The sequence below is a fragment of the Bos mutus genome, chromosome 16 (genome assembly GCF_027580195.1).
Source record: "Bos mutus isolate GX-2022 chromosome 16, NWIPB_WYAK_1.1, whole genome shotgun sequence".
Classification (NCBI taxonomy): Eukaryota; Metazoa; Chordata; class Mammalia; order Artiodactyla; family Bovidae; genus Bos; species Bos mutus.
The window spans coordinates 47,230,632-47,243,898 of NC_091632.1; the positions used below are offsets into that span (position 1 = coordinate 47,230,632).

Here is a 13,267-nt window from a genome sequence, read left to right on the forward strand (position 1 = left end):
GAAATGTCTATTTTTCTTGCCATCCTCAGAAGAGATTGCTGCAGATCTACTCTATGATTCTCATTCTTTTCAGCTTACAATACAAATAGCTTATTATTTTTTGCAACCTATGTCTTATAATAAAGCAGTGCTGAAAAATTAAATAGAAGAATGTTCACTTGCCATATAGGCTATGAAAATGATTTGCTGGTGGTGATTTTTTAAGCTTGATTTTAAATAGGTTTATGAAGAATGGCACTTGGAAGACGTGGTTCAAATTTTGCTATTTAAGGTCCCCTGGAGGAGGAAATGGCCACCCACTCCAGAATTCTTGTCTGGGAAATCCCATGGACAGAGGAGCCTGGCGGGCTACAGTCCATGGGGTCGCAAAAAGTCAGACACAACTGAGCAACTAATACTAATACTAATACTCATTACATAGGCATGATTGATTAAGTCACTAACCATTGGTTACTGATTCAACCTCCAGCCTGCCTCTCCCCTCCCCACAGATCAAAGGGATGGGAAGGAAAGTTCCAATCCTCTAATCATATGGATTGTTCTTCTGGTGATTGGCCCCCATCTTTAGGTGTTTTCCAAAAGTCACCTCATTAACAAAAGATATCTTTATGTTCTGATCACTTAGGAGATTTCAAGAGTCTTAGGAGTTCTGTGCTGGAAATGAGGAAGACCAAATATACAGTTGTTATTACATATCACAATATCACATATGTCAAGAAGTGAAATTGGAAATTGGTTAGAAGTGTTAAAAAATGGAACAAAAAAGAGGAGCTGCAAGAGCGGACCAGAGTGGAAGAGCCACAAACTACATCTCTTCTTACCTACACAACTCACTTACTCCTGATTCCGTAGGTTTTGAATTTACTCCAGTGTGAAAACCATGGGCCTCTCTCTCTGTGAGGAGAAGTTGGCCATCTAAGCCCGTCAGTGAGATCATGTGAAGGCAACACCTTTTCTGGCTGAGTCACATTCTCAAATGTGTAACCGTGAGAGAGGATCCAGGGTTGGTATAGCTTGGTCAAAAACTGCTTTTGACATGGTGTTTGCCTTTGCTCTTCTTTTCCTATCTTTTCTTCTATTATCTCTCTGTGAAAGACTTCTCAGCTCTGTCTTTTCCAACTGGATTTCGTTGACTCTTAGAAGAGGCAGCTGCTTGCCTCTTTAAGCAGAATTGTAAAGGTGTATGTGAGTGGAAGGTGTTTTTACTTTGGGTGCTGGAGGCCGGTTCCAAGAGTGGGTGGAGGTGGTTGCTTTCTGTGCAATAGATCTGATTGGGTTTGTTCTTATGTCAGCTGGAGACCCTGTTTGGTTGAAGAGTGCATTCTAGGGGGATGGGGACTTCTAGGCAGGTACATTTCTTTAGAAACACTCCAACCAAGTCATTGACAGCTCCCATCCTTTTATGGTCTTTATTAATAGACTTCTCATCCCCTTCTCTCTTTTCCCCAGCTCTTAAAAAGAGAATTAAAGACCACTCAAAAATAATCATAGGCTTTTGCTTTCTTTTTATTTTTAATCAGCTGATACCATAAGAGTGCCCTTTTAGTACAACCATTTAGTATTTCTTTCGTGAAATATTGAGTTTTAATCGAGATCTATGAAAATAGGAAAGAGGTCTAATTGCTCAGAGTGGTGTCTGAGACAGCTCTCTCTTCTAAAATGAACTTTGAACCTTCCAGCAGTCTTCAAATGCACAGAAATCTTGGTTATCTTTCTCTAGCATTAGAAGCAGGTGGAGCTGGGAGACACTCAGGAATACTAGTGGGCCTTCGAGCCAGCCAGGGAAGGGGAAGGGGTGGCTTTCATTGCTCAGATATAGATTATAGTCATGAAGGCAAAGCTGTTGCAGTGGGGGAACCAGATTGCTGTCCATCTACTCTGTGCATTTGATAGTTTATTTAGGTAATTTTTTATTTATAGGAAAATCAGGAAAATGGCCACAAGCAAAGCTAGAAAGCTGAAGACTTTAAGTAAGCTTGCAAAGAGAGACGGGGATTCTTGTACAATTCGAGTTTTGGTGGCCTTGAATGTTCGGTCCCACTGGGTCATGATAGCATTTCGGGCTCCTTCCCATTTCCCTGGACCAGTCAAACGGAACTGGTATGGTGTGCATGGGCCAAAGAAGATGGCCAAAGCCAGGCGTGGATCCGTCAGGAGCAGAGAGAACAGGTTGGGCTTTGCGTTGATAGCGGTCAGGAGTTCATCTATATATGTGATATAATCGGTTTCCAAAGCTTTGCAGTAATACAAGCCAAACCTTTATAAAAGGAAGATTGGGATAAAGGAGAAAACAAAAAGATTAAATAACGGTAACCTTAGAACAAGTAAAAGTGCCAGAAGTAAACAATAGGCTGCAAAATTTGAACTGGTTTCTGTGTTCTTCCCTCCATGCCCATAGCTGTCTATTGGTCTCATGGTATTGTTTAAATACAAGATAGATCCTTTGAAAAAACACTCTGTACACATGGTTCGTCAAATGCTGATAATGAATCTAGTATTACTTTAGTCCTATTGTCAAATGACTAGCAATTTCTAGAAAAAAGGTTTTATATAATTTTACTATTCCTACATCTTCCTGAAACTCAATTATTGCTTGATTTGTATAATGTGAAAAATCACAAAACTCAGTAGGGTGAAATTCTGTGTAATGCTAGTATTAATCCTTAATTAATTAATCCCTTGACTGACCAAAGTGACAAAAGCTTTTGCTTCATGTAGTTCTAATTAGTGATTTATGTTATACCAGAATTGCATAATGGAGATCAGATCATATCCCAGGTTGAGAGACACTGAAAGTGCTTTTATAATTTTGGGATTTAGGACTTTGACAAGGATAGAACAACATTTGAAGTTTGGAAATATATATGAAGGAGAAAAGTGGTGTTTCTTAAATGCAGTGATTTTAAGAATTTTTTCTTGGCTACAAACCCCTTCTTTTTCCCAAGTGAAAAATATATGTCAAAGTCTGAAACATAAATAGTAAAACAGAGAAAATAATAGGAGCTTTAGGATTAGGACTTGGGGAGAGCAAGAGTCCCTCCCAGCTGGCCGTCTGCCTTCCACTGTCCCGGCCCTTCGTGGTAGCCAAAAACCAGAGCACAAGTGGAGACCTGTCTCTGGAGAAGGGCCAACAAACTTGTTCTTCAGAAGACTAGATGCTAACTACTTAAGGTTTATGAGGGCCATGTTACAGTTTCTACCTCAGCTAGTCAACTTTGCTGTCCTAACATGAAAGCAGTCTTAAACAATACGTAAATTGCGTCTGCTCAGTCGCTCAGTCGTGTCTGACTCTTTGCAACCCCATGGACTGTAGCCCGCCAGGCTCCTCTGTCCATGGGATTTCCCAGACAAGAATTCTGGAGTGGGTGGCCATTTCCTTCTCCAGGGGATCTTCCCCACCCAGGGATCAAACCTGTGTCCTCCATATTGGCAGGCAGATTCTTTACCAGTGAGCCACCAGGGAAGCCCAAACTTGAGTGGGGCTGTGTGCTAATAAAGCTTTACTTATGGCCACAGTGATCTGAATTTTACATAATTTGCACGTTTTATAAAATCTTCTTCTTTCCAATGATTTAAAATAGGAAAATAGGTGGTTGGCAGATTTGGTCCATTGGCCCTGTTTTGACTCATGTTCTAGAGTGGCTGTCTGAATAAAAACAGGAGAGGTGAACGTAGATTTGCTGAAATGAGTGAATGAGCAGACCCTTTGGTGTCAGAGTGGATAAACACAACAGTTTGCCTTCTGATTATGGATAGAAGTATAGAGTAATATCTGGTAGATAAGGATTAATTACATTTGGTTTAGAATCTAAACTCCACGTCTCCATGTCGTGCTAGATGACCATGGTCTAAAGTGATGGTTTAGGACATTAAAACCTGTTTCCTTTGCCTTTCTTTCCTTAAAACAGGCTAGCTTAGTCTTTTTCCCCCCCTTTTGAGTCTTAGCCGCTTCTTTTTTCTCCAGTGTAACTCGCACAATTCTTTGCTCTTGCTTTACCAGTTTTAGTTATGATTCAAAAAGAATGCATAGCATTTAACTTACCCACTGGGCTTGTTTTTTTTCCTTTCATTAACTTCCTCAATCATTATGCTTGATGGTGGTAACTTAATCACACCTATAAAGCAAACAAATAAAAATGCAATGTAACTTCAGTGCTTACTTAGCAGGCAAAGATGCTTTACTACTGCACATCTTTTATTTCTAGTACCCAGCTAGTCATTTATTCTTTTGGCAGAAATGTTAGCAGAGTAATGTTAACTCCTGGTGATTATGCCACCAGTTGAAGAGATAAGAATCAGATCCCCTCACTACTTATTTGATGTTGCAGAACCTCACAACTGGCTTGACTGAATTTGTCATTCAATTGATTGAGCTTTTAAAATGTTAAAATGTTAATTGAACCAGTTGATTGAGTCAGAATAGCAGCTGATATTTTTTGATCCATGATTTATCTTCTGTGCTTGTACTGGCACAAATTCATTGTGATATTGTAATTCAGTGAACAATAGATGGATTTGCTTAAAAAAATTCTATTATTTTAGATGGGAGGTGGGAAAAGTCTCAAAATTTCCAGTATCTAAAATGACATGGTAAACTGAACACATATATCCTATTATTTCTTTTTAAAAATTTAATTATTTTACTTTGGCCACACCATGTGGTTTGTGAGATGTTAGTTTCCAAATCAGGGATTGAACCTGAGCCCTCCACTGTGAAATGAGGAGTCATAACCCCTGAACTGCCAGGGAATTCCCATGTTCTCCTATTTCTTATACACTTACCTTTCAGGACCCGAACAGCCCATCGAGCTTGCGTATCTCCTGTGGGTAGTAAGGAGCCCAAGGGTTTGATGAGACCAATGACAGCCAGGGTTGGCTTTGGCAGATGTGCAGGAAAGATGTACTTGTATAGCGATGCCTGGCCATCTTCGACTTTCACTACAGTCTCATCAAGGAAGGGGAAAGCAAAAGTGTATCCAGTGGCAAAAACAATGATATCGATGGGCTCTTCCTTTGGGGTGTTGCTAAATACGACAGAGTTTTCCTTCACTTCCTTAACTCTTGGCTTGATGAGTACTTTCCCAGTGATGATACGGCCTGGGAGCTCGTCATTTAGCACAGGCTCTCTTAGCTGTACCCTAGACATTAAAATGGATAAGGAAGAGATCTGCCAGGGACCGATGGGGCCAGCCCTCTCTCCTCCTCCCCTTCTCCTCTTCATTCTGTGACTGGCCCCTCAGCTAGGCAGGAGGTGACAGTACTGTGGGAAGTTACCTCTGTGGGAGTGGATTCATGAATGACCAAGAGGGATGATGGAACCATGCTTACCATTTACAAGAATTTAGAAGCCTCGGGAGAAGGAGGTCAGAGTTTTCTCTAGCTCTGCTTCTCCTGCTGAATTCTAGCATTCAGCTATCCCTGTCGTTTTAGAGAGAGCTGAATGCTGAAGGACCACAAGGGAAACCAGGGACTTCTCTATCTGCTGAGAAATGCTAGAAACTCTTTCCTCCTCGGAAGCAATTGTACAAGGAAAACATGCATGTGTTTAAAAGGAACCAGGGCAGAATTAGCTTTTTCTGGCTATGCCTTTGGAATCACCCTTTTCTGGCTGTGTCTTTGGAATCACAAAGCAAATACTTTGCAAGATGATTTTAAGTAAGCTGAGTCATTTTGGGCTTATGGTGAATGCACAGAAACAGACAATGTGATAAAATGGAAGGTGCTCTGGAGCAGGAGGTAGTTAGGGTGGCTTTGTGTCCAAATGTTTATATTTAACAGAGCTTGGGAAACCATTTCGTCTTTGTAGGCTTTCTTTTATTCACCTGTAAAATAGGGATGCTAATACTTGCCATCCTTGTTAGTTGATTGGGTAGGATGAAGAACATATGAAATAGTGTATTTCTAAGAACTTTGGAAATGAAAAAGGATTAGCTAAATCTAACAGGGAAGATATTATAATTCCTCAGGCTTCTTTTACATTTTCTAGGCTTTGTGGGATTAAATAAAGTCTTTTGAGTGGCCATTTAGGCTAAATCAAGCTTATGGTAGGAAAGGCTCTGGTGAAAAGTTTAAAACTCCTAGGGGACTTGGAGTTAGGCAACAGAAGAGGGTAGGTAAGAAAGGAAAAAAATGGAGACAATAGCAGGACTAGACAAGCAGGGAGAGACGAAGGTATATGAGAGAAGGATGAAGAGACCTAGAGGAATGAAGTACATGTAGCAGGAAGGGGGCTGCCTGCCAACCCTGGTGGCTTGGGTGCCACCTGATCCATCCTGGTCCAGAGTGGAATCTGGGGGAAGATCAGACAGGATCTCTAGGCTGTGGTGTTACCCTGGCAATGGAATATAATTGTACAGAGTCAATGAATGAGGAAGTAAAATAAAACCACTGGTTCTCGTTAATGGGATAAGTAATGGGTTGTAACTGAAAGGACAAGACTGAAATCAAGGTCATCTTGGGAAGAAGGCACTGTCCTTTGAAAGATGGTGAAGAATTAAGTTTTTCCCACACTGTGAAATAGTGTGCTTTTGTTGGAAGAGTCATAGACAAATTATTCTCTTTTGATTGATGCAACTAAGGTTTATGTAACTTGCCAAGGTCACAGAGTCTGCTTGGTACTAGATTAACTTGGGCAAGTGACTGAACTTCCCTAAGTCTTAGTATACCCATTCTGAAAGGGAGGTTATATGGCTTACTTTAAAGGGTTGTTGACAGTTATGTATCACATAATTCTACTTACCAAGCACTAAAAACAGTTAGCCATTATGACTAAGTAATTCATATGAAGTTTTCCTTCATACTCAGTCTTGTTGCTGTATTATGGTTGCTGGAAGGACCAATGCCCCTTCTCCCTAACAGCCTTCTGCAGACCCTCTGTATTTACCTGTCTTCTGGTATTAAGCCATAATTTGCATGATTGAACCAGCTGTTCATCCTTTTCGCTATCAACCAGTTCACAATTGGAGTTGGAAGAGAATTTCTGAATGTGTTCTGAAATCGTGTCATGAAAACCATGTCCCATGGGTACCCTGAGTCAAAGACACGGCTGATCACCCATGCCCCTCCGGTGGTGCTGAGGAACACCTAGAAGCAATCAAAGAGGTCACTCAGTTTGACACAGTGAACAGGGCTGGTTCGTCAGAGATGAGAGAAGTTTCATGAATTGAAAGGCACCAAATAGCCAGCCACCCCCAAAATACCTCCCTGACAAGACAGTTTTGGCTTCTCTAACTCCCACTTTAAAGTTATTCTTTTGAGATAATGGTTTGAGTATCTAGAGTATGAAAATGCCTTAGCACGTATTATTGAGCACTTTTTATCTGCCAGGCTCAGTGCTAGACCCCATGGTGAATTATATATTGTGGTTGGCCATAGGAACTTAGAATCTCATGTGAGAATATAATGTTATCTCAGGTGATAACAACTTTGTATGCTAGTGACTATGAACAAGAGCAGGGCAAGGATCCAACTGAAAGTTGTCTACAGGGACTTCCCTGGTGGTCCAGTGGTTAAGACTCTGCCTTCCTGGATCAAACCCATGCAGGAAGCACGGGTTTTATCCAGGGAACTAAGATACCACATGCTGCACAGTGCAGCTTAAAAAAAAAAAAAAAAAAGTCTGCAAAGAGTTTCAACATAAACATTGTTAGAACTGACAGTAAAATTTAGTAATACAACTAGTTTTAGTGGATTTTTAAAAAACAGATTATTTAACTATTTGAGTTTATCAGCTGACCTAGTTTGTTAAGCTAATAGTTGCTTTGGAACCTATACAACAAGGAGTTGTCTGTATAACTTTTTAAAAGTTGAAAAATTTAGTCAACTGATCTGTTGCTTTGCAAATACAAAACAACTGGTTTAATGCCTGGTTTTTCTTCCAATAAACTGGGGCATGGTGGCCATAGCTGCAGTGTTAGTGTTTTTATGACACATTTTGTTTGACCTTATAATACTGGAGTGGGTAGCCATTCTCTTCTCCAGGGGATCTTCCCCACCCAGAGATAGAACCTGGATCTCCTGCCTTGCGGGCAGATTTTTTACCATCTGAGCCACCAGGGAAGCCTAATAATATGATGGAGCCTTATGGTGGCAAGAATTATGAGCACATCAGTAATTCTGACGTTAGACATATTTGCACCTGCCTTTCTTCATCATGATGCAGAATCAGATATGATATTTTGGTAGAAATGAATTATATTCTGAAACAAGGGGAGTTTCTTTGTCAATATAGAAATGGTGTGTGCCAAAGCATGTTTTCAGACTGAAGAAATTTCCAGCGGTTAGAGAAATAGAAGTAGTAATGCATGACTCACGTGTGGTGGTCATTGTGAATGGGCCTGTGCTGATTTTTGCTTCAGAACCTCCTTTCCCTTCCTTCAGGATAACTCTACCAAATTGCTAAGTTTCTCCAAATCAGTCAATCAATCATCAAGTTCCTTCCTTAAAGTTCCAGAAAGGAACACACTCCTAATTTTTCTTCCTCATACCTATTTTCATTCTTGCAATTATTGACCTAATTTACTTGACATCTGTTTTCCCCATGACTATACCATCTATCAGAGAAGGCAATGGCACCCCACTCCAGTGCTCTTGCCTGGGAAATCCCATGGACGGAGGAGCCTGGTAGGCTACAGTCCATGGGGTCGCTAAGAGTCAGACACGACTGAGCGACTTCACTTTCAATTTTCACTTTCATGCATTGGAGAAGGAAATGGCAACCCACTCCAGTGTTCTTGCCTGGAGAATCCCAGGGACGGAGGAGCCTGGTGGGCTTCCATCTATGGGGTCGCACAGAGTCGAACACGACTGATACGACTTAGCAGCAGCAGCAGCATACCATCTATGACAGCAGGAATCCTGTTTGATTATTCTATTCTTTCGTGTAGCCTCCATGCCTGGCACAACATTTGGTATAGCAGAATTCAATGACTAATATTGATTTGTCGCCTGAATGGCTTTCAATGAGTTTATAGCATAGTTGGAAAGAAAATACATACTATAAATAATACATACTATATATTTTACCTATATATAAAAGGTAATTGCCATGCCGTGCTAAGTTGCTTCAGTCGTGTCTGACTCTGTGTGACCCTATGGATGGAGCCCACCAGTCTCCTCCATCCATGGGGATTCTCCAGGGAAGAATACTGGAGTGGGTTGCCATGCCCTCCTCCAGGGGATTTTCCCGACTCAGGGACTGAACCTGCGTTTCATAAGGTTCTTTATCACTAGTGCCAACTGAGAAACCTCATAAAAGGTAATGAGCAATACCAAGAATTAAAAGTGCCATCTGAGGAGTGTAAATTTCAATTATTACATAAATTCATACTGGAGAGATGATTTTGTGTTGGGTAGAGGTATCTGGGAATGTAAATGTAAATTGTAATAAAAGAGAAAAGAGCACTGCAGAAGGGAGGGCTATGGTGTGAATGAAGGGGAAAATAGAGACTTGGGGGTGGGAAAGGTCACAGAGCAGATCAATCAGTGTTCAGTTGATGATCGTGTGGGAAAGTAGTGTAGGATAAAGTTAAAATGGCAGATCTGGACCAGGTGATGGAGAGCCCTGTAATTTATGATTTTTTTTTGTTAGGTAAGGAGGAGTTGTTAGTTTTTTAACATGAGTGTCATAAGGAGAGTAGGCTTTTCAGAGGATTTGTCTGTTGGTGGTTGGGGGTCTGGATGGATTGTCGTGTGTGGGGGGTGGACTGGGATAGGAGTACAGGCCCTTAAGGTAGAATTAGGAGCAGGGGCTTTGAATGGAAGAGACTTGGGTTTGAGGACTGGCTCTACTGCTGGTAGTGTGCCTATAGGCAGCTTGTTTAACTCTAGGTTTCAGTTTCTTCACTTGTGATTAAGGAGTCTTGTACCTACTTCATGGCTTGTTTTGATGATTGGCTGAGGTCATGCAGTAAAGCCTTTAGTGCTGTTCTCAGTACAGAATAAGCAAGCCCCAGTAATAGTAACTCTTTCCATAATTGTTGTGAGGAGGACTGTGTAATAGATCCCACGTGAGGTGGTATGGACTTAATGAGGATGGTGACAACCAATAAGGAAAGGAAGGAGCAAATGGAAGATCTTAGTAAGAAAAAATTAGCCAGAATTTTCTGACCTATGGGACTGAGTAAGAAACAGATGCTTGCTGTAACTCACTTTGGCTGGGAAAATAGCACAAATAGGAAGTCATAGAACTGAATTTGTGAGGAAAAATGACACGATATATGACACCTGGAATTTATAGTAACATGTATGAACATTCAAGAAAAAAGTACCTTAAAAATCTGTCTGTGTGTGTGTGTTTTAGGAATTCTTTTTTCTTTTCATCATTTATCATGGTGTCAAACACAGTTTGTTTGAGGCAAGCATCTTAAGATAAAGCCCCTCATTAGGTAACACCAAGAACAATACCTTCTTTGCCAGGTGGCTGGCCTCCACAGCAATGTCTGTGCCAGAATTTCCCATTCCAATAACAAGAACGCTCTTGTCCCTAAATATATCTGGATGTTTATACTCTCGGCTGTGGAAATACTGGCCTTTAAAATTATTTATACCTATAGAAAAAAAAGGAAGTCAAATAGAAAGTTTACAAGATCTGTGAATGAAACACACATTATTTAGCTAATAACATCCTTTTGATGGGTGACTTAGGTTGTTTTAATAGCATACTCAATTTTAAGAAAATCTGAAACATGGATACATAATTATGCAAGATACAGAAATTGGTGAGTGATTATTTCATGGAGATACTTACTCCATCTCACTAGATGGCCCTCTAGTTTTACTTACTAGATGATTACTAAGTTAAAATATCATGGCACTGTAAAAAAATCCACCCTGCCAACCTACTAGGGATTTCAAAGTTTTTGAGCATGAGCCACCCATCCTTGCTTTGCCCTGCAGTAAACCAATTTCTGCTAAAAACAAAAAACAAAACAAAAAACTAAAAAAAGGAAAGAAAGAAAAAAAAATCATGGCATTAAGACTTACTAAGCTGAAGTACAAGAGGTCATTACTTTTAAAAATTTGATAGAAATGAATGTGACAGAAATACTGTATTTACTAATTGATTATTTAGAACTTTTCGTAAGCAAGGAGAAAGAGCAGAGAAGTTAAAGTGAACTATGAGTCAGTGCTTCCACTCTATTCAGCAAACTTTTTGGACACCTCTTATGTGCCAGACACTGTGCTAGATGATATGGGAAATAAGAAATAAAAATATGGGACTTTCCTGGTGATCCAGGGGCTAAGAATCTGCCTTCCAGTGCAGGGGATACAGGTTCGATCCCTGCTCGGGGAACTAAGATCCCACATGCTGCAGGGTTACTAAGCCCATGTGACGCAACAAGAGAAGCTTGAGTGCCACAGCAAAGACCCAGTGCAACCAAACTTTTTTTAAAAAAGGAAATAAAATTATAGTCCCTATTTGAAAGATCCTTGTGTGTTTACTTTGGTGACTGATGGTAACTTGGCTAGGTTTGCTGAGTCAGCCAGAGTTGGCTCAGAGAAAAAGGGGTTATGTTAGTTATACTGGGATCAGCGCTGTTTGAACTAGATAAGACATCTCAGTTGATGCCAAATCTCATTGAAACATCAAATGCTTGTGGAGGGTTTTGGAAAATACTCTTAGGTTGCATAAAACAGTCAAAAGTAGTACATCCTGTGCAAAGAACTTTTTTTTTTTTTTTAAAGAAAATATGATAGCAAATCTAGATTCTCAGTGAATTCTCAGGATATGGATGCTGTGGCACATTAGTGGCGCATTACTGGGCCTTAACCAAGGCCAGTAACTCTATTTCACCTTAAATATTTAGAAGTCTAACATGAATCTCAGTTAAAACCCAACCACAATCTAGATCATTTTGAATTTAGCAATGATGCAATCAAATTCAAATATTGACTTAGCTCAACATTTGACCCAATAGGGATTCAAGAACTGCCAGGAATGGAGAGCTGGACAAGTTTAATTAGAATAATAGAATTATCTGTGAATGTTATATTGTCTTAGATTCTCTCTGATCAGGCTTTTTTGGATCACAAGTGGACAAATATGAGACTCCGTGGTTGAGTCTTCTATCAGACTAATACTTTCCCCACTTATATTACAGGAGAACAGAGCAAGAACTTTTGTTAGGTGAAGTGGCTGTGTTAGTAAACACAGCTGAATGTATATGGTTTCTGAATTAATAAAATAAATTACCTTGGGAAGTTATATATTTATTCCAGCTGTAATACCTATTATATTTACTAAGACTTTTTGGAACGCTTTCTTCTGGAATTGCCTCCAGAACTCATGACATGTTTTTTTTTGAATAACTTCAACAAATTTAATTTTTGTGACAATTAACAACTACTCCAGGGTGTATGTAAGTCTGCTGTGGGGCAGAGAGAGAGATGATGAGGTTTGGAGGACTCCATTTCAAGGCTAAAGTCATGAAATTTTAGTGCTCAAAGGCTCCTTAATAATAATTTAGCCATGGATTTGAAATAACCAATTGGTAGTGGCTGGTAATATGGATATTGAGAAAGATGGCAAATACTGATAGAGTTCTGTTTGCTTGATTTGTGATATATGCTGTTGGGTAAGGTAGGTCAAACCCCTCAGTTTCTAGGAAGGAAAAGAGAGGTTTAGAAAGGTTAAGTGGAAAGCCCAAGATTATATAGTTTTTTTTTTTTAACGTCTGATGGGTAATGTGCCGGTGTCCTAACAAGGTTTAGGAGGGAGTACATGTCATGCTGGCTGGAAGAAGCACAAGCTGGAATCAAGATTTCTGGGAGAAATATCAGTAACCTCAGATATGCAGATAACACCACCCTTATGGCAGAAAGTGAAGAGGAACTAAAAAGCCTCTTGATGAAAGTGAAAGAGGAGAGTGAAAAAGTTGGCTTAAAGCTCAATATTCAGAAAACGAAGATCATGGCATCCGGTCCCATCACTTCATGGGAAATAGATGGGGAAACAGTGTCAGACTTTATTTCTTTGGGGCCCCAAATCACTGAAGATGGTGATTGCTGCCATGAAATTAAAAGACGCTTACTCCTTGGAAGGAAAGTTATGACCAACCTAGATAGCATATTCAAAAGCAGAGATATTACTTTGCCAACAAAGGTCTGTCTAGTCAAGGCTATGGTTTTTCCAGTGGTCATGTATGGATGTGAGAGTTGGACTGTGAAGGAAGCTGAGCACCGAAGAATCGATGCTTTTGAACTGTGGTGTTGGAGAAGACTCTTGAGAGTCCCTTGCACTGCAAGGAGATCCAACCAGTCCATCCTA

The 13,267-nt window shown here is 40.2% G+C and overlaps 1 protein-coding gene across 3 annotated transcripts in view; it reads right to left on the reverse strand.

The window, feature by feature from the left end:
• Nucleotides 1-1,488: 1,488 nt before the first annotated feature.
• Nucleotides 1,489-13,267, reverse strand: part of FMO1 (flavin containing dimethylaniline monoxygenase 1) — a 38,923-nt gene continuing 27,144 nt past the window's right edge. For all 3 annotated transcript variants that reach the window (XM_070385308.1, XM_005902397.3, XM_070385307.1), the window contains exons 5-9: nucleotides 10,405-10,547; nucleotides 6,884-7,083; nucleotides 4,783-5,138; nucleotides 4,043-4,115; nucleotides 1,489-2,257 (exon numbers count right to left, since the gene is read on the reverse strand). In XM_070385308.1, coding sequence (XP_070241409.1) covers nucleotides 1,915-2,257; nucleotides 4,043-4,115; nucleotides 4,783-5,138; nucleotides 6,884-7,083; nucleotides 10,405-10,547 — 1,115 coding nt within the window. In that variant the 3' untranslated portion in view covers nucleotides 1,489-1,914. The remainder of the gene's footprint in view (nucleotides 2,258-4,042; nucleotides 4,116-4,782; nucleotides 5,139-6,883; nucleotides 7,084-10,404; nucleotides 10,548-13,267) is intronic.